This window comes from Acipenser ruthenus, chromosome 48, assembly GCF_902713425.1.
Source record: "Acipenser ruthenus chromosome 48, fAciRut3.2 maternal haplotype, whole genome shotgun sequence".
NCBI lineage: Eukaryota > Metazoa > Chordata > Actinopteri > Acipenseriformes > Acipenseridae > Acipenser > Acipenser ruthenus.
Genome location: NC_081236.1, coordinates 7,166,992 through 7,188,920, shown reverse-complemented (window position 1 = coordinate 7,188,920; position 21,929 = coordinate 7,166,992). Strand labels below are relative to the sequence as shown.

General features: G+C 48.2%; 1 protein-coding gene across 1 annotated transcript in view; it reads right to left on the bottom strand.

Annotated features, from left to right (window-relative positions):
* Positions 1–509: 509 nt before the first annotated feature.
* The window catches only part of LOC131721182 (E3 ubiquitin-protein ligase TRIM39-like), a 63,488-nt gene continuing 42,068 nt past the window's right edge, over positions 510–21,929 (bottom strand). The window contains exons 12-13 of the mRNA XM_059014510.1: positions 6,737–7,097; positions 510–576 (exon numbers count right to left, since the gene is read on the bottom strand). Of these exons, the coding sequence (XP_058870493.1) occupies positions 510–576; positions 6,737–7,097 (428 nt within the window). The remainder of the gene's footprint in view (positions 577–6,736; positions 7,098–21,929) is intronic.

The following is a 21,929-nucleotide window of genomic DNA, read 5'->3' as shown; positions in this document are numbered from 1 at the left end:
TATTTGGCTGCTATTGATTGGACCCTAATTAGCATTATAGAATAAGTAATTTAGTGTTTTTAGTAATTACATTCTTGCTTTAATAAATGTAATAATTTTTGCTAACTTATTTTTTATTTATGCGGATAGACAAATCGTTGCTAGATTCCCACAGTAAATGTACCCTCTTTATTTGCCTTTATTAAGGAACTGGGAACGTGTGTAATACCCAAACAACTCTGAACCTGAGGGGGAGTAGTGATTGACTGCCCGGCCAGCTGAGGAACAATAGAGGGAGACCACAAGGCTCTTAGTCTGTCTGCTCAGACGGGGGTAGAGTGGCGCACCCTGTTGGGGTAGGAGTAATTGAGCAGTCCAAATTTGGGGTGGCAGGAGACTGGAACCACATCCTCTACCGATGATCCAGCCAGGGCAAGTGCAATATTGATTGGGAATTAACTGTTTATGTGTAATTATTGCTTGGTGTTGTTTTTAAGCGAGTCTGTTCAAATAAAAACTATTTACATTATTTACTGTCTGTTCTCCTTGGTGTGGATGGTGGGCTGGTTGCTGTCTCCCTCCATGGATGCCTTGAACCTGTGTGTAACAAACAAATAGAAACCAGTTATAATTGGTTAGAATTCCTTATTTTCTATAAGCATAAAGTGGCGTAGTCTGGAGGTATTGTTTATAGGGGGGTATTGGATTATCCCACCCCTCATCTGCGACATACCACTATAGCAACTAAACCTGGGAAATATTAGTACACAAGTGCTCAAATTTGTTGGTACCCCTCCACAAAAAACAAAGAATGCACAATTTTCTCTGAAATAACTTGAAACTGACAAAAGTAATTGGCATCCACCATTGTTTATTCCATATTTAATAGAAATCAGACTTTGCTTTTGATTTTTTATTCAACATAATATTGTAAATAAGAAAACAAATGAAAATGGCATGGACAAAAATGATGGGACCGCTAACCTAATATTTTGTTGCACAACCTTTAGAGGCAATCACTACAATCAAACGTTTTCTGTAGCTCTCAATGAGACTTCTGAACCTGTTAACAGGTAGTTTGGCCCGCTCTTCCAGAGCAAACTGCTCCAGCTGTCTCAGGTTTGATGGGTGCCTTCTCCAGACTGCAAGTTTCAGCTCTTTCCATAGTTCGATAGGATTCAGATCAGGACTCATAGAAGGCCACTTCAGAATAGTCCAATGTTTTGTTCTTATCCATTCTTGGGTGCTTTTAGCTGTGTGTTTTGGGTCATTATCCTGTTGGAGGACCCATGACCCTCGACTGAGACAGAGCTTTCTGACACTGGGCAGTACGTTTCGCTCCAGAATGCCTTGATAGTCTTGAGATTTCATTGTGCCCTGCACAGATTCAAGGCACCCTGTGCCAGGCGCAGCAAAGCAGCCCCAAAACATAACCGAGCCTCCTCCATGTTTCACTGTAGGTATGTTGTTCTTTTCTTTGAAAGCTTCATTTTTTTCGTCTGTGAACATAGAGCTGATGTGACTTGCCAAAAAGCTTCTTTCTCCCAGAAGGATTGTGGCTTGTCAATATGCATTTTAGCAAATTCCAGTCTGGCTTTATGTTTTTCTGTCAAAAGTGGAGTCCTCCTGGGTCTTCTTCCATGGAGCCCACTTTCGCTCAAAAAGCGACGGATGGTGCGATCAGAAACTGACGTACCTTCACCTTGGAGTTCAGCTTCTATCTCTTTGGCAGTTATCCTTGGTTCTTTTTCTACCATTCACACTATCCTTCTGTTCAATCTGGGGTCAATTTTCCTCTTGCGGCCGCGCCCAGGGAGGTTGGCTACAGTCCCATGGACCTTAAACTTCTTAATAATATTTGCAACTGTTGTCAGCTGCTTGGAGATGGTCTTGTAGCCTTTACCTTTACCATGCTTGTCTATTATTTTCTTTCTGATCTCCTCAGACAACTCTCTCCTTTGCTTTCTCTGGTCCATGTTCAATGTGGTGCACACAATGATACCAAACAGCACAGTGACTACTTTTCTCCATTTAAATAGGCTGAATGACTGATTACAAGATTGGAGACGTGTGATACTAATTAAAGAAACTAATTAGTTTGAAATATCACTATAATCCAATTATTTATTATCTTTTCTAAGGGGTACCAACAAATGTGTCCAGGCCATTTTAGAATATCTTTGTAGAATAAGCAATAATTCATCTCTTTTCACAGCTTCTTTGCTTTATTCTATGACATACCAAAGGCATGCAAGTATACATGATAAAATAGCTTTTAATTTCATCACTTTTCAGGAGGAATGAAGCATTATTTCAATGAGCTGTAAGGGTACCAACAAATTTGAGCACGTCTGTATATATATATATATATATATATATATATATATATATATATATATATATATATATATATATATATCACACACCATCACAGACTCTTTTGGAAATCAGGTTGGTTGTCACAATATCCCTTTTAATGAATTCCAAGACACAGGGTTTATGGGTATACAGGGAACCCTTAGTTTTATTTCAGTCACAGCTCTACCAGAAGGGGCGAGTGACTGGACACGCAGCTCTGTCCAATCCACAGGGAAAGTGCAAACAAAAAGAATAATTCTAGTGCCACAGAAATCACTCAAATAAATAAAGCTATGAATCTTGTTTAACATAAAATAATCAAATAAACCAACCAAACTCAACCAGATATTTAATCACAATAATGACAAAGGAAACACCAAATACTTTTACTAATAAATGGTGTACTGTGAAGTTGTCAGGTGTGCAGTACCAGCCCAAACCACTGGTGCAACAGCCTGCTAAGGATCTGACACAGCTGCATTAAATTAGGTTTATACTTTAAACTGTAGTTTTAGAAATTACATTTATTCTACAATTAAAACAGTATACAACGTTTAATGAACAAAAAGAATAAATAGGCAAGTGTCACAAATTCTGCGGGTTCAGATTTCTTTACATACTCTTTTTATTTGCTCAGCACACACTCTTATCTCAGGGGAGACGTTAGGAGGACAGAGATGTTATTACTCCTAGTGAGGTATTGTTCCTGCACTGGACCCGCAATATATCCAGATGACTAATTTAGTACTCAAGAAATTGACAGACTCATGTATTTAAAGTTTTTTATGACTCAGAGTGTGATCAGTACTCATTCGGTTTATTAACGGTTAAATATTGGATTGAGTAGCTACAGGCTACTTCATATCCCCAGCTTACAGCTGGGCAGTCCAGTGTCTTAACAGATATCAACGTTAAGACTTTAATGCATTTATATGTATTTGCAAGGCCTGCGGGCAGGCCAAGAACACATCACCCAAAGCACCCAATGGTATATTTCAGCACATTCAACAAAATACTCTCCTATTTCTAAAACATAGTGTGAGTCCTTTATAGCAAGGCATGCGATACATGTGAGATAAAATAATAATTGAGTAATGCTTACCCTTTAATATAAATCGTAAAAGAATATGACTGTCTTCACCAGGCAAATGAAACTGAGTTCAATCAGCTCAATTGTGTAGGTCTGCAGATAATGGACCACATTACCCTGTCAGGTATGAGTGTGATACTCCATTGTAATTACTTAGGAGTTATATAGGTTTTTCGTCTCATTGGAATACATGGGACGCCTCAATTAAATCCAATCATTAATCTGTTGAGACAGCTCTTATCCTTTTTACAAATAATAGTTTTCAAAAGATCCGGACCAATTTTCAGAATTAATTGGGGTCATGTACCAATAAATTCAAGACTTCATATTTGTCCAACTCCAAACTTATGATCTCATTCCTTGTTTTCCTCCGAGCCCCTCCTTTATCTGAAAAGTCAAGTGAACCAAGGTTCCCAGGATCTTGGTTTATAATATAATATAAAAACACTACTGTTATATGTGCATGCAAACACTATTTTTTATATGTGTTATATATGAGAGATGTTCTTAATATGTGACATCCTCTAATTGATTATATTTTGCTAAATTAAAAGTATGTGTTTCTTTTAACCTCATATTGTGTTTCATCATGTTTTTAATTAGTCAGTTTTGATTCCATACACTATTGTCTAACAGAGGATTTGACAAAAGATTGCCTCATACAATATTCAAGTCAATTAGTTTCACTAAGTTTAATTGGTAAAACTTTTTATTACAATTATTTATCTCTTAAAAGATGCACTAACCAGGCTCTGACCTGTACCTGACTCTGAGAATATGCTATTGCAAGCAATTTCCACACTCTTGTTTTTTCAAGGCCAGAGTCTGTGCAAACACTTTGTTTTTTAGATATATGACCTATCAATGTCTGTTATGCCATAATTTTTGCATATTATTTCAAGATATATTCTTATCTGTGCTAAACCACTAATTCCATAAACCTTAAATTCCAAATCTATAAGACTTGCAGCTTTGCTAGAGTGGAATGTAAGAAGACCCCTCCTTTCTCTACAGCCCGTACCTTTTGATAAGGAGAGAGGCCCCTTTTTCAAAGCAGCAGTTTCAAAGAACCACATTATAATGACTCCATCTACCATCATTAGACAATAGTATAGTGGATTAATAACAAGGTACATTATAGTATATCATTACAAACTAACACAAGAACATAGCATAATACCTTTTATATTCTGTAATTCAATGGATATCATAATGTCTAAAGGTCTTTTTGTTCAATAGAAGGAGAAAGAAACTGTACCACTTTCCCAATTAAATCGAATACTGCTCCGGCTTTTAATCTTCTTATCACTACAGTAAAGTCATGAAAAAGCAATAACACTCGTCAGTTTAAGTAATATGTTTTCCTATTATAGCAAATACTTAAAACATATTATTAATCTTATGAAATCAAATAGATATTTTTAGTTTCAAATATCGTGTTGTCTAAAAAAGGGTTAATCATTTACAATACCTTTGTGTCTAATTTCTATTCTTTGACCATTATAAACTATGAACAGTGTCAATTAGCACTGAACCTTTAACTATAAATGTGGCATTATAAGATAATCTTTTAGTTAATTTACTTGTTCAACAATTGCTCCTAGAATTTATAATATCACTTTATTTCTTTGATGATTCCCTCTAAGATTTGAATGGAAATACAGGCCAGTATAAATGCATTCAACTTGTATATATTTTATAATGACTGAACTAGGCTTGACCCTGTCCTTTGTTCATACAAAATCCAGCCGAAACAGGTTTTTTCTTAAGACCTTGGCTGCTAAGTTTTAATTGTTGATTTATATGTTGCAAAGAATCCCTTTCTTTTTAGAAACATACATTTATAGGTGTGATTAACGTCCACTTTTTTAGCCGGAATGGTGCTTTGTATCAAGCGTCATGCTTTCTGAAGATTAGATATACAAACAGTAAATCATTCATTATATATTTTCTTAGAAATTCCCAGATTGCTAAATACTTAATTAAATTTCCTATCAAAACAAGAGTGGACTGACCTATTTCATGGAGCAAGAGAGCCATCTACTGGTGGTACAAGGATACTCTCTCTTTAGCCTTCCTTCCAAAAAACCTCTAACCCTTTATTTTTATATCGAAGTATATTCCATATTTGAAATCGCCTAGTACATGTCCAGCACATCCGCACGTTCCCAGCAGGATTCAAATTCTGTACCAGGTTCAGCTCTAGTTGGTTCCACAAGAAGTCCCTTGATCCAAAGTTTCTCCATCACAGGTGTGGATTTCCATGGTCTGACTTTATTCCTATAAGATACTTAGACACGTTTAGCTGTACATAATATTTCTATATATTTCCTTTTGTTCACACGGTCATTTTGCAAGGTATGCCCTCCATCCAGAATACCAAGGGAGGTCAAAACTCACTGTTATTTCATATTTTCGGACACTCAGTTGTTGCCTTGCCCTACATCATCAATTGGCAGACTTAACATAACTGAATCTGAATCAGTTGATGAACTGTGCATTGTAGCTTACTGAGATCCTCCATGCAATGGAGTCCAATGTTTTAACACACGGAATAACTAGTTCAGCGTCACCTGCGACAAGAGGATGGAGGAGAGAGGCAGAGTAGAGAGGGCAGGGTGGAGAGAGGGAGAGTAGAGAGGATGGAGGAAATAGGGAGAGTAGAGAAGGCAGGATGGAGAGAGGGAGAGTAGAGAGAGCAGGGAGGAGAGAGGGAGAGTAGAGAGGATGGGGGAGAGAGGGAGAGAAGAGAAGGCAGGGTGGAGAGAGGGAGAGTACAGAGGGCAGGGTGGAGAGAGGGAGAGAGGGAAAGGGAGGGGATTAACATATCAGAGGGAAGGGAGAGAGAAAGAGAGGAGGGGAGAGCCATAGGGGAGGCAGAGAGAAGGGGAGAGGAGGAAAAGAGAGAAGGAGATGGAGAGGTGGAGAGGAAAGAGAGAGGGAGACAGGAAGGGAGAGTAGGAAACGGCATGTAGAGAAATAAAGAGGGGCTCAGGGTAAGAGGGTGGAAGAGAGGATTTCTTCTCATCAGCGCAGAAGAGTGCAGATAGAGTGTCAGTGAAAGTGAAGAGGAGATTTTGTCTGAGTTGTTTGAATAGTTTCCTGGTTCAGACAGCAATGTGTGTTTAATCTGCAGCGCTGACAAGGTCAGGGTCAGGGGACTCCAGCACAAGGTCTGTTACACTGTAAGTACAGAAGAGTGGATAGAGTTTCTCATTGGGATTGAACTCCATGTCAGTGAAAGTGTAGATGTGAGATCTGGTCTCCACATTGTAAAAGGAGAGCTGCCCTTCCTCATAATCCAGATACACCCCCAGCTTCTGGGGCTTCAGACTCTGGGGGAAGGGGGTTTCGGGGTCAGTGAGAGCACTGAACCTGTATCCATCCCACCTCACAGTCCAGTAACCCTGCTGGGGGGTGATGCTGAACTCCTTCCTCCTGGCAGACTCTCTGCTGACTCCTAATCTCCACGGTGCATTCCCCCCCACCTGCACCTGCCAGTAGCGTCTCCCCGAGCTGAAGCTCTCCCTGCCCAGCACACAGGGCCAGCGATCATATCTCTCTGTATTGTCAGGGAGATCCTGCCGTGTCTCTCCCAGTCTCACTCGTTTCCCCTCCGCAGACAGGATGAGATAGGGGTTTGCTGTATCAGGGTGCAGAGTCACATCAACTGTGGAGCAGAGAGGAGACATCATCATTATTATTATTATTATTATTATTAATAGTAGTAGTCCTATTTAAGGCCTAATGGCCAGACTACACCAACTGCCCAATGGCAGCCGGTGCACTGGACGCCCAAAGGCGGCCAGAGAAAAAATTCAATTTAGCACCCCTAAATTAGGTGTGCCAACAAGAACCAGACCTTAACTAATAAACAGAAAAAACGGTAAAAATGTCTGTAAATTAAATGTTTAATACCAAAGGGGAGGTGGTACAGAGCATGCCCCCTAGAGCCCACTGGTCGACAAAAGTGGCCATGTCGCCAGCGGATTCCGCGTGGGCTTGCTCCAACTGAATCCGTGAACGGACGAGGGCCCTGAACATGGCCCCACAGTCAATGGCCAGTTCTGCAAGAGCCAGGAGCAGATTCACGAGGAGGTCCCTCTTCTTGGTGGAGCCACGAACAGGGTGCCCGAAAATAAGGAGGGTGGGGGAGAAATGCAGCCAGAACTGCAGCAAGAGGTTTTTCAAGAAAAGAAAAAACGGCTGCAGCCTGGCACACAAAAAATAAATATGAGCTACCGACTCGGACAGTCCGCAGAAAGGGCATGCGGCGTCCGAGTCGGTAAAGTGACGCAGGATCTCTCCTGACGCGAGCGCTCCATGCAGGACCCTCCACCCCAAGTCCCCAGCTCCTCTGGAGACCAACGGGGAGTACAGGGCCTCCCACTGGGGACCGACGCCCCCTGGTGGTCGGAGGGTCTCCCGCCAAGCGGTGTCTCGGCGGGAGACGAAGGCGAGGAAGTGGAGGGTGTGGAGCATCATCGCGTACAGGGTCCTCCTCGATGCCGATCGGAGGGGGATCGAGGAGAACTGCGAGATCCTGCTCAGGTTGTTCTCGAGGGGAGGCCGAGGGGGGGCTCAGGCCTTCGGTTCGATCAGCAGGACCGGAGAGCCGGGGGTTGGGGGGGGGGATGGAAGATGGCTCTCGGGTCCTGAGAACTCCCTCGAGATACCTGACAGAGTCTGGGTGCAACGCTGCTTTGCACTCCCGGATCGCTCGGCCGGCCGTCCTGACGGTCGCCCGAGCCGCCCTGGCGACCAGCGACTCGGGCGTCAGCCACTCTGACCGCTCGCGATCCAGGAGATCCCAGACTCTGGTCACATTGGCCGAGATCAGCGCGCGCCGCACCGAGGGGGACTCCAACGCCTGTGCACCCTCAGTCGGAACGGCTTCTCGGCCGACGTTAAACATGCTCCGGGGAGACGGATTCCCCGGAGGTCGATCCAGAACAGCTGCCGGTCGTAGCCCAGGTCGTGCAGCTGGCGCAACAGGAGGGACGCCAGCGGGCACCACTGCGGGGCCGGGTCTGCGTACAGGAATCTCTGCAGGGTCTGGAGGCGGAAGGTGTGCACCTGGCTCTTGATGCACACCAACCCTTGCCCTCCCTCGGCCAGAGGGAGGCTCAGAACCGCCGCAGAGACCCAGTGCTTTCTGGCCCAGAAGAAGTCCGTCAGCTTCCTCTGGACCCTGGACACAAACTCAGGGGGCGGGCTCAGGACGGTGAGTCGATGCCAGAGCATCAACGCCACCAGATGGTTAATCACTAAAGCCCGTCCCCTGAAGGAAAGCAGTTTCAGCAGACCCGACCACGACCTCAGCCTAGCAGCCACCTTGTCCTCCAACTCCACCCAGTTGGCTGCGACCGAGGTCTCCGCGGGGACTCCACTTGAACTGCTGGAGCGCAACGGGGAGGGAGTCCACCCACCAGGGACCTACCAGTAACCCGGAGCACTTGTCCCAGTTGATCCTGGCAGAGGAAGCGGCAGAGTAGACGCTCTGGCAGCTCCGCATCCTCTCCAGGTCAACCGGGTCGGAGGCCACCAGGAGCACGTCGTTGGCATAGGCCGACAGGACCACCCTCGTGTCCGGCGCGCCGAGCGCTAACCCCGTGAGCCTCCTGCGAAGGAGGCAGAGGAAGGGCTCGATGTACAGCGCGTACAGTTGTCCGGATAGAGGGCAGCCCTGATGCACTCCTCTCCCGAATGCAAGGGGCGCGGTCAGGGACCAGTTGACCTTCACGAGGCACTCGGCAGAGGCGTAGAGCATCTGGAACAGGCCGACGAAACGCGGCCCGAATCCGAACGCTCGCAGGGTTCCGAAGAGATACTCGTGATCCACCCAGTCGAACACCTTCTCCTGATCCAGAGACAGGAAGGCGACCGACCGACCAGTCCTCCTGCAGTAGTGCAGCAGGTCCCGAACCAGGAAGATGTTATCAAAAATCGCCCGGTTCGGGACCGTGTAGGACTGGTCGAGGTGGATCACGTCTGCCAGCACGGACTTGAGCCTCAGGGAGGCGGCCTTGGCCACGATTTTATAGTCCGTGCACAGCAGCGAGACCGGGCACCAGTTCTTTAGGCAGTGGAGATCCCCCTTCTTGGGCAGGAACATGATCACCGCCCGCCTCATCGAAAGGGGCATCTCCCCGGTCTCGTAGGCTTCCGCCAGGACCCGTGCAAAGGCGGGCCCCAGCAAGTCCCAAAACTTTTTGAAGAACTCCACGGTCAGCCCGTTGATGCCAGGCGATTTGTTATAGGACACCTGACTGAGGGCGTCGGAGAGCTCGGCCAGGGTCAGCTGGCCCTCGAACTCGTCCCGCATGCCCTTGCCGACCGTGGGAAGTCCGTCCCACAGAACCCTGCACGCGTCAGAGTCGACGGGATCTGGAGAGAAGAGGGCAGAGTAGAAGGCCCTGGCCCTCTCGTTCACGCTCTCCGGATCCGTCAGAAGGGAGCCGTCGTCCGCCAGGAGGCAGGTGATGTTCTTGCGGTCTCCCTTCTTTTTCTCCAACGCGTAGAAGAAGTGTGTGCCGCGGTCCATCTCCCGGAGGAACTGGACCCGCAAGTGCACAAACGCCCCCCGGGACCACTGGAGCTGCAGGTCCCGCAGGGTGCTCTTCTTCTCCTCGTACGCGCTCTGCTCGAGTTGGTCCCCGCGAGCCAGGCAGCTCTCCAGATCGAGCAGCTCCCCTTCCAGCCACTCGATCCGCGAGTCCCTCCGCCTGCTCGCGCCCCTCGTGTACTCCTGACAGAGGATCTTGATCTGCGCTTTCCCCACGTCCCACCACTGACGCCACGTGGGGAAGCGAGATCGCCTGCCGTGCCAGACTGTCCAAAAGTCCCCCAAAGACCGCTCAAAGCACTCGTCCTCCAACAAGCTGTTGTTAAAGTGCCAGTAGGCGGAGGAGTGCCTAGCTGGCACCACGGCCACCGTCACGGCCACCAGGTTGTGGTCCGTGAACGGCGCCGGCCTGATGTTGGAGGCGCGAACGCAATGAGCGTGGTTCCGCGGTACATAGAACCTGTCAATCCAGGACAGACACCTGACCCTCCCTCACCCTGGAGAAGGTGAAGGCCGAGGCGTCCGGGTGTTGCCACCGCCAGATGTCGACCAGAGAGAGCCGAGCGATCAGCTCTCTCAGGGCGGCTGACGAGAGTGGGTAGGGCTTACGCCCCACCCTGTCCGCTGCCTTGAGGGTGCAGTTAAAATCCCCCTCGAGGACCACGAGCTCGTCGGCGCCGATGGTGTTCAGATGGTTCGACATCCGGTGGAAAAACTGGACCCTCGCCGGACCCGAGGACGGAGCGTACGCGTTCACCAGGTGAACGGTAGCGTCCCCGTCCCGGATCCGGTGGTGCAACAGATGGCCCGGCACGACGTTGACCACATCGAGCACCGTGGGAACAAAGGACCCGGAGAAGAGCGTCGCCACCCCACAAGATGACTCGGTGAGGTGGCTGAACGACACTCTCCCCCCCCACTCCAGCAGCCAGTTGGCCTCGGCCTGCGGAAGCACACAGAGTAACCCCCCGTTTTTCAGAAAGGAGATTACCTGGGCCCTGTGGAAATGGTCCTTACACCCATTGATGTTCACGGTCCCGATGCGATACATGTTCCTCTGTCAGGTTTAGTCGGTGACACTCACGGGAGATCATGATATCTCCCGAAGTTCACCAACTGGTCATGAAGCTTTCGGGCACGAATGTGCACGCTCGTGCCCGAAGTCTTGCTGGCGTGGCTGGCCCTGAGGAAGGATCTCACAGAGTGTAGGATCCTCTGGAAATCCCCCCATTTGTCCAGGGCCAGCTGGACCTTGTCCCTGCGGTGGATGGTGGCCTCCAAGAAATCTAGGAGCGTCGCCACAGGGATGTCCGGAGAAGGGGCGGACAGACTCTCTGAACCCATGCTGCATGTGGACTCTGAGTCCTCCTCCCTCTCCTCCGGTTCTCCACCGCCCCCCTCGCGGTGGAGAAGCACAACGCACTCACGTTGGTGGGTAAGCGCGTTGCGTCTTATTTTGATTTTAACCGACTCCCCCAGCGCCCCCCCCCAGGGGACGCAGCGGGAGAGATCGGCGGAGGGACCCTGGCGGGGACTGTCTGCACCCTTGATTTCGGGGGCACAGACGGTCGCTCGACTTACAGCGCTGAGCCGGACGGTCTCGTCTCCGCTTTGGGTCCCTCCTTTGAGGTCCGAGGCACGGTCTCAGGCCCGTCCTCTTTCCTCGAAGGAAGGGGATCCACCCTCTCGGGTCCTTCCCCTCCCTCCCCTAGAGAAAGGGTATACACCCTTTCGGGTCCTTCCCCTCCCTCCGCATCAGTCATCGGGACCGCCTTGGGCGATGTTTCCCCCCTGACGGTCGTGCAAGAGCCGGAGCCCTCGTCCCTGCCGGAAAGGGAAGCCCGAGGTGGTTGTTCTTCCAGGGGCTCCTCCCGCACCCCCTCGGTGACTGGAACCGGCCCCTCGATGCTGGGTCGGGGACCGGTTTCTTGGCCCCGTTGCACTTCGGGGAGGGGATCTACCTCGAGGGCACCACCTTCTGCCCTCTCTGGTTCTTCCCCTCCCTTCTGCGCTCTGGAGGCCATTGTAAGCGTGGGCTCCGCAGAGCCCACATCTGCTTCAGGGGGTGTTTTCTTATCCCCCTCCGCAGCAGCACGAGGGCCGGAACCCCCGTCGCCGCAAGAGAGGGAAGCCTGAGGCAGCTCTTTTTCTGGTTGGGGGGGCTCAGCTCCCCCCTCTGACCCCTCAGCCGGGGTCGCCTGCATGGGCTCCGCTTTATCCGCGGAGCCCACGCCTGCCTCGGGGGTCAAGTCCGCCCCCTCCCCGGAGACGGGAACCCGAGACAGCTCTGGCATTGGGGGTAGTTCTTCCTCCCCCTCCGGCCCCTCAGCCGGGGTCCCCTGCATGGACTCCGCATTGTCCGAGGCAGCTCTTGTTCTGGGAGGGGTGGTTGATCCCCCCCTCCGGCCCCTCGGCGGGGGTCGTCTGCATGGGCTCCGCTTTATCCGCGGAGCCCACTTTTGCCTCGGGAGCTGGTTCCGCCACCCCTCCTCGGCAATACAGGTTTCAGGACCTGTGTCGCTACCGGAGGAAGGCGGTGCCCGAGGCAGGTCTTCTTTTGGGGGCCCCTCCTGTGCCCCCTCGACGACCTCCGCTGCGGCCGGCCCCTCGATGGTACATTCGAGGCTGGCGTCCGAGGTCTTCCCTCCCCTTTGGCCTCTTGGCGGGGGCCTCTTCCATGGACTCCGCTGCTTCTGCGGAGCCCTGGACCACCTCGGGGGGTGGATCCTTCTCCCCCTCTGTGGCAGCGCGAGGGCCAGGGCCCTTGTCGCCAGTAGAGGGGGGACGCCGAGGCGGTCGCTTTCGTTTTTAGGGGCCCTCTATCGCCCCCCGGAGACCCTCACCAAGAGGCCAAGACGCGCTTGCACCTTCCTCTTCCCCCTGAGGCTGCCGGAGGCGGTCCCCTGCCCTGTCACGGTGACGGGGAGCTCACCTCCGGCAGCGCTTCTCTCCTCACCCCCGGGGATGAGGTGCTGCCTCGCGGGGGGTGCCGTCAAGGGAGTCCCTTTCTCTGGGACTCCCCCTGACCCACCGCCAGATGGTGCGGCGGCGGGCTTCGTCGCCCCCTGCTTGGCCGCCCCGGTGGATCTGGCCGCCGCCTTCTTCTTGCGGTCCACTCAGCGGCCTTCTCCCTCTGTGTGCTTTCGGGAGGCGCGGAGGGTCCGGCCGCCTCGGGGGCCTTCTCTGCCTTTCCCCCCCCGGATTTTATTGGGAGGGGGGCAGGTGCCTTTTTGCCCCCCTCTGCGGGCCTCTTGGAGGGCCCTGGGGGCGAGGTGGCCTCGGATGGGTGCGGTGCGGGCGCGGGTGGTTTTGCGCTTTGCTGGAGCTTGGGGCACCTCTTTTTCTGGTGCCCCAGCTCCTTGCAGTGAAAGCACCGCACCTCCTCCGAGGAAAAAAAGATTACATAGTTGGTCCCCTCGAAGGGGACCACGAAGCTGCCCTCCACCGTCTCTCGACCCGCCAGGTGGATGGTCACCTGGCGGCGGAAAGACAGGATGTGGCGGAGGGCTTGGTCTTTGCAGCCCAGGGGGAGGGGGTGGATCGATGTTTTAATCTCCCCCAGGGCTTGCAAGTGGGGCCTGAGCAGGTCGTCCTTCAAAAAAGGTGGGACGTTTGAAAGGACGACCCTTGTGTCCAGGTCCGCGAGCGGTTCGACGGGGATGAAGATCCCCGCCACCGCGAGACCCCTCTCAATCGCCGTGTTCGCGGCGGCCTCCGATTTTAAGAAGAAGACGGCTTTGCCGTACATCTTGGAGGCCGCCACGATGGCCGATGGCCCCACCAACTTGGCCATGGCCTTGACAAAGCCCTCGATTGAGAGGGAGTCCTTCAGGAGGCACCTGACCCCGTGCCTCCTGGTAATGTTTTTAAAAGGTGGCTGCAGCCTCCCCTGCAGCCACCTTTGCCCATTTTGTCGGGGCCTGTGGAGCTTGCCCACTCATAATTTTATTTTATTTGTTTATTTATTTATTCGAAAACAAACAAACAATAATTCAAAATAAAACAAACACAAATTTCACACCCCTGCACTCCAATAGTGCAGGGGCACACAGCACACAAAGTTTTTTTTTTTTTTTTTTTTTTTTTTTTTTTAATAAATTAAATAAACGAAAAATAACCACCCCTGCACTCCAATAGTGCAGGAGTAGTGAAATTAAAAATAAAACAAACTAACAAAATTTTTTTATTTATTTTTAAAACAACAAAAAAATAAAACAATCAAAAACACAAAGGGTGTTTTTTTTTAACAAAACAAACGTATTTATTTATTTATTTAAATAAATAAATAACTACAAATTGACACACCTCTGCACTACAATAGTGCAGGGGTACAAAGAAAATGCAAAAATAAATCAAAGTTTAAAACTAAAAAATAGTTTTAAACTTAAAAGAAAATCAAAATCAAAAAATCAAACAAAGGGCAAATGAAGGAGCACATAGCCTGTGCTCCCTGCCTGCCCTTCCCCCACTCTGCACACAGCAGAGATGGGGGATTTTAAAAAAAAAACGATTTTTAAATCAAAAACTAAAACAGTTAATTATATAAAAATAATTTTCCTAAAAGTACAAAAATAAAACCTTTAAAGTAAAATTAACAAATCAATAAAAGAAGTGTTTTAAAAAGAAAGAAAAATCAAAGAAGAATCTCTCCTGCACTTGCTTATGCAGGCAAGTGCAGGAAGAGAAAGGAAAAACTAAAAAAGTGTTTTTTTAATCAAAAATAAAAACACTAAATCAAAATATTTTTAACATATTTTTACTTTAGATAAGTTAAATTATAAAAAGATTTAGAAAATCAAAAGTTTAAACAACTGTTTTTAATGTTTTTAATGTGGAAACTGAGGAGCTCAGAAATGTGTGTCCTCTCAGTAGTAGTAGTATTTATATTATTAGTAGTAGAATTGAGGAAGGGTATGAGTGAGGGAGGGTATGAAGGAGGGAGGGTATGAGTGAGGGAGGTTATGAAGGAGGGAGGTTATGAAGGAGGGAGTGTATGAAGGAGGGTATGAGTGAAGGAGGGTATGAGTGAGAGAGGGTATGAAGGAGGGAGGGTATGAGTGAGGGAGGTTATGAAGGAGGGAGTGTATGAAGGAGGGTATGAGTGAAGGAGGGTATGAGTGAGAGAGGGTATGAAGGAGGGAGAGTATGAAGGAGGGAGTTTATGAAGGAGGGAGTGTATGAAGGAGGGTATGAGTGAAGGAGGGTATGAGTGAGAGAGGGTATGAAGGAGGGTATGAGTGAGGGAGGGTATGAAGGAGGGTGGGTATGAAGGAGGGTATGAAGGAGGGTGGGTATGAAGGAGGGTATGAAGGAGGGAGGGTATGAGTGAGGGAGGTTATGAAGGAGGGAGTGTATGAAGGAGGGTATGAGTGAAGGAGGGTATGAGTGAGAGAGGGTATGAAGGAGGGAGGGTATGAGTGAGGGAGGTTATGAAGGAGGGAGTGTATGAAGGAGGGTATGAGTGAAGGAGGGTATGAGTGAGAGAGGGTATGAAGGAGGGAGAGTATGAAGGAGGGAGTTTATGAAGGAGGGAGTGTATGAAGGAGGGTATGAGTGAAGGAGGGTATGAGTGAGAGAGGGTATGAAGGAGGGTATGAGTGAGGGAGGGTATGAAGGAGGGTGGGTATGAAGGAGGGTATGAAGGAGGGAGGGTATGAGTGAGGGAGGTTATGAAGGAGGGAGTGTATGAAGGAGGGTATGAGTGAAGGAGGGTATGAGTGAGAGAGGGTATGAAGGAGGGAGAGTATGAAGGAGGGAGTTTATGAAGGAGGGAGTGTATGAAGGAGGGTATGAGTGAGAGAGGGTATAAAAGAGGGAGGGTATGAAGGAGGGTATGAGTGAAGGAGGGTATGAGTGAGAGAGGGTATGAAGGAGGGAGGGTATGAGTGAGGGAGGTTATGAAGGAGGGAGTGTATGAAGGAGGGTATGAGTGAAGGAGGGTATGAGTGAGAGAGGGTATGAAGGAGGGAGAGTATGAAGGAGGGAGTTTATGAAGGAGGGAGTGTATGAAGGAGGGTATGAGTGAGAGAGGGTATAAAAGAGGGAGGGTATGAAGGAGGGTATGAGTGAGGGAGGCTATGAAGGAGGGTGGGTATGAAGGAGGGTATGAAGGAGGGTGGGTATGAAGGAGGGTATGAAGGAGGGAGGGTATGAAGGAGGGAGCGTATGAAGGAGGATATGAGTGAGGGAGGGTATGAAGGAGGGAGGGTATGAGTGAGGGAGGTTATGAAGGAGGGAGGTTATGAAGGAGGGAGTGTATGAAGGAGGGTATGAGTGAAGGAGGGTATGAGTGAGAGAGGGTATGAAGGAGGGAGGGTATGAGTGAGGGAGGTTATGAAGGAGGGAGTGTATGAAGGAGGGTATGAGTGAAGGAGGGTATGAGTGAGAGAGGGTATGAAGGAGGGAGAGTATGAAGGAGGGAGTTTATGAAGGAGGGAGTGTATGAAGGAGGGTATGAGTGAAGGAGGGTATGAGTGAGAGAGGGTATGAAGGAGGGTATGAGTGAGGGAGGGTATGAAGGAGGGTGGGTATGAAGGAGGGTATGAAGGAGGGTGGGTATGAAGGAGGGTATGAAGGAGGGAGGGTATGAGTGAGGGAGGTTATGAAGGAGGGAGTGTATGAAGGAGGGTATGAGTGAAGGAGGGTATGAGTGAGAGAGGGTATGAAGGAGGGAGGGTATGAGTGAGGGAGGTTATGAAGGAGGGAGTGTATGAAGGAGGGTATGAGTGAAGGAGGGTATGAGTGAGAGAGGGTATGAAGGAGGGAGAGTATGAAGGAGGGAGTTTATGAAGGAGGGAGTGTATGAAGGAGGGTATGAGTGAAGGAGGGTATGAGTGAGAGAGGGTATGAAGGAGGGTATGAGTGAGGGAGGGTATGAAGGAGGGTGGGTATGAAGGAGGGTATGAAGGAGGGAGGGTATGAGTGAGGGAGGTTATGAAGGAGGGAGTGTATGAAGGAGGGTATGAGTGAAGGAGGGTATGAGTGAGAGAGGGTATGAAGGAGGGAGAGTATGAAGGAGGGAGTTTATGAAGGAGGGAGTGTATGAAGGAGGGTATGAGTGAGAGAGGGTATAAAAGAGGGAGGGTATGAAGGAGGGTATGAGTGAAGGAGGGTATGAGTGAGAGAGGGTATGAAGGAGGGAGGGTATGAGTGAGGGAGGTTATGAAGGAGGGAGTGTATGAAGGAGGGTATGAGTGAAGGAGGGTATGAGTGAGAGAGGGTATGAAGGAGGGAGAGTATGAAGGAGGGAGTTTATGAAGGAGGGAGTGTATGAAGGAGGGTATGAGTGAGAGAGGGTATAAAAGAGGGAGGGTATGAAGGAGGGTATGAGTGAGGGAGGGTATGAAGGAGGGTGGGTATGAAGGAGGGTATGAAGGAGGGTGGGTATGAAGGAGGGTATGAAGGAGGGAGGGTATGAAGGAGGGAGCGTATGAAGGAGGATATGAGTGAGGGAGGGTATGAAGGAGGGAGGGTATGAGTGAGGAAGGGTATGAAGGAGGGTATGAGGATCAATTAAAATGAATCTTATAATAATAATATTTACTAGATATAAATATTAACTAAACCCCGAGATCGCCTCATACAGTAAAGTCTCTTAAATCGACAGGCTGATCTCAAGCTGCAGTTTGGAATAGCGGCAGTGTTCTGAATTTGGAATTGTAGCAGTGTTCTGTTGTCATGGAAACTGCAGTGAACGCAATGAGCCGTGAGATACACCAGGGGTTCCGCACTCCTTGGGAAAATGTCAAATTAAAAACATTTGATATGTTTAAACCTGTAACACTATAAATAAACCCAAACTGCCCTTTACTCATCTGAATACATATTGTGAAAGATGGAAATCACATAGCATATGCACTGAGGGAAATTAATTTAATAAATAAAATAAATTGCAAAAACTAAACAGACTTTTTTTTTAATCAAACCTTTAAATTAGGTAGCTTTGTATAATTGAACATTTTAGAAATGCGGTTATTTTTCTTGGTCATCAAACACGAAAGAAGTGCATGTCTCTTATTATTCCCATTCATAAATACCAGAGCAGGAATCACTTTGAGTAAAACCAGTACAACGCGCACAAAAACATGACTCTGAAATCCGAATTTCTGAACACTGTGTAACTAAAACACCCAGCCGTTACCTCTCACGCTGAACTGTAACGCACAGAAAAGAGGAATGCGCAAAATACAGAGAGGGAAACGAGAGCCGCGCAACAGAGAGGGAAACGAGAGCCGCGCAACAGAGAGGGAAACGAGAGCCGCACAACAGAGAGGGAAATGAGAACCGCGCAACAGAGAGGGAAACGAGAGCCACGCAACAGAGAGGGAAAAGAGAGCCGCGCACAACAGAGAGGGAAACGAGAGCCGCGCACAACAGAGAGGGAAACGAGAGCCGCGCACAACAGAGAGGGAAACGAGAGCCGCGCACAACAGAGAAGGAAACGAGAGCCACGCAACAGAGAGGGAAACGAGAGCCGCGCACAACAGAGAGGGAAACGAGAGCCGCACAACAGAGAGGGAAACGAGAGCCGCGCACAACAGAGAGGGAAACGAGAGCCGCGCAACAGAGAGGGAAACGAGAGCCGCGCACAACAGAGAGGGAAACGAGAGCCGCACAACAGAGAGGGAAACGAGAGCCGCGCACAACAGAGAGGGAAACGAGAGCCGCGCAACAGAGAGGGAAACGAGAGCTGCACAACAGAGAGGGAAACGAGAGCCGCACAACAGAGAGGGAAATGAGAGCCGCGCACAACAGAGAGGGAAACGAGAGCCGCGAACAAGTTACTTTTTTCTGTACAACAAAATACAACTTGCAACCCCCCCCCCCGAAAAAAAAAATAAATAAATACATGTGGAGCGAAGCTGCGGCACTGATCAAAAATAAACCTTAAATCCTGAAAATAAATCCATCTGCAGCGAAATCTGAAAAACTGTGAACGAGCCAGTAATCAATAAAATAGCAGCATATCCAAACATTTTAATAAATCAGTTACCGGTATGTAACGAGATGTAGGAGTTTGATTAATAACTTGATTTAGTTAATATTGAAACACACATCAGAGTACTCAATGTTTTAAATGTTAATAGCTGATTAGTCACAAAAACGTATTATTCAGAGGCATCAAATGAATTTTTAAATGAATGTTATCAAGTACAGGAGTTAGTATGAAAACGTTTCTACAAAAGAACAACCCATTCCAGCTCCTCAAAGCTGAGCCCGCGGTACAAACCCATTCCAGCTCCTCAAAGCTGAGCCCGCGGTACAAACCCATTCCAGCTCCTCAAAGCTGAGCCCGCGGTACAAACCCATTCCAGCTCCTCAAAGCTGAGCCCGCGGTACAAACCCATTCCAGCTCCTCAAAGCTGAGCCCGCGGTACAAACCCATTCCAGCTCCTCAAAGCTGAGCCCGCGGTACAAACCCATTCCAGCTCCTCAAAGCTGAGCCCGCGGTACAAACCCATTCCAGCTCCTCAAAGCTGAGCCCGCGGTACAAACCCATTCCAGCTCCTCAAAGCTGAGCCCGCGGTACAAACCCATTCCAGCTCCTCAAAGCTGAGCCCGCGGTACAAACCCATTCCAGCTCCTCAAAGCTGAGCCCGCGGTACAAACCCATTCCAGCTCCTCAAAGCTGAGCCCGCGGTACAAACCCATTCCAGCTCCTCAAAGCTGAGCCCGCGGTACAAACCCATTCCAGCTCCTCAAAGCTGAGCCCGCGGTACAAACCCATTCCAGCTCCTCAAAGCTGAGCCCGCGGTACAAACCCATTCCAGCTCCTCAAAGCTGAGCCTGCGATACAAACCCATTCCAGCTCCTCAAAGCTGAGCCTGCGTTACAAACGCATTCAAACTCCTGCAGCTGCCTGTTGTGTTCTTTATACTTTGCAAAACGTATTCTATGGAAGCAGACTCGACATATTGTAATTTTATTAATACTGAACACACTGTTTACATCTGAAGCAGAGCGACCACATGACCTTAACATCCCGCCTACTGGAAGGCAATCTGGAAGCTCTGATTTGTGAATTTCTTTGATTGACAGTCCAACAACACTGCCTTGCTACACTTTGTTTTTCTGCAGTTTCAGCTGCCGCCGGCCCGGGCCTTTCACTATTAATAGAAAAAAAATACACACAACGTCACTGCCCCCCGCCCGGGACTGTGTCGCGGCGCACCTTCACACACTCACAGGGCTCTATGGAGTCTGTGTTAACGAGAGCACGGACGGAATCAAAAGAATATTAACGTGGAATTAAGCGCTGTATGAAAAAAATGCATTTGGCAATAGAGCATTAAGCTTGAGATTTACATATATGAAGGGAAAATGTGAAACTAATGGTCAGTACAGGCAGTGGCGTAACTTTGGATTCAAAAGTGGGGAAGTGGGTGGCAGGGGGCGGTTTCTGTAGCTGTGTTATAAATGAGACGGAGTATTCTGTAAGGGATAAACAACGAGAAGGGATGAGTCAGTGAAAATAATTAATTCACCGTTCGAGTGCGTTAAATATATCTAATCATGGAAAACAAATAGAAACCTTTGTAAGGAATTAAATAATTAGACAACGCTGTTTTTAACGTCTGTATTACAAGACAAAAAGTACTCCTCACACAGACTGCTATTACAGCCGTCACTTTGAACAATACGATCCCAATGTTCACACAGAGAAGATTTATGGTAGTGAAACCACGGGCATAGCAGCAATATAGAATTGATCAAGTTCAAAACTAAAAGTTATGAAACACGCCCATCTGTTTGCTTTGGAGCGCTCCACGCTGCACTAAAAAAAACCAAAAAAAACCCCAGTTTTTAAAGTGAACAATACTATTTTTCAATACAATTAGATAAAACAATACTTAATCCAATGAAGACGAACGCAAACCAAATGGAAAGAGTAGAAGCCTGTAGTTTTATGGTTTTGTGTTGTTCACCTTGCCCGCGGTGTGAATAAGTTCATTTAAATTAACTGAATTACATGTTTTTAAACGGTAAAAATGGAAATCAGAAAAAATGGGAATCAGAACAAAATAACACGAATTCCATAGGGCCCTAGTCTTAGTACTGTACATTATTTCAGTAAAGTGAATAGCTTGTGTGATTAAGGCACCTCACGGCTCCATTCACGCCACAGTAAAACACTGTAACACATTGGAAAAGAAAAACATGCAGCTACTGTTTATTTATTTATTTATTTATAAAAAGAACAGCGAATGAGATGTCCGTTACAAAGTGCGTACACCTTTTTATCTGTCCATATTTTATTGTGTGTGTTCAACATCATATCTGCAATTACAGACAGAGGCGGGTTTGTCAATTTTGTGGCCCCAATCAAAGCTCAGTTTAGGGGCCCCTCCTTCTCTACCTGTCATGACCATTTTAGCATTACCACACACATCAGTGTCTGCCACAGTCCTATGTCATTATAAGGGTGGGCTACAGAACCGACAGTGCACTTGAACTAAGGTGTTCTCATGTAAGTTAAATAGGAGAATGAAAGACATTTTCTTACCTTCTAGTAGCTCTTGCTGCAATCAGAATCTAACCATCCTGGCTTTGACTTCAGCAAAAGCTTTGATTATGTCCTCCATATTCAATGATCTCCAGACTCTCTGCTCAATAGAGATCATTGCTAAATCATTCAGTCTTTCCTGGGACATGGTTGACCGCAAGTACGCTTTAATCAGCTTCAAGGAGGAGAAACTCCTTTCACCTGAGGCGACAGTGACGGGCAAAGTCAAGAGTAAACGCAGGGCAATGCTCAAATTGCCATACAGCTCCAACAGATTCTCCTTGTAGATGTAATCCAGCATTTCTGCTGGAGAAGAAATGTGACCTGGAAAAACAATGACAGCTGCCCTCACTTCAAGGACCATTTCCTGGCTGTCAATATCCCCTAGTGTCTGCTCCAGGTTCCTGCATGACTCCTCCAGTGTGTCTTCTTGA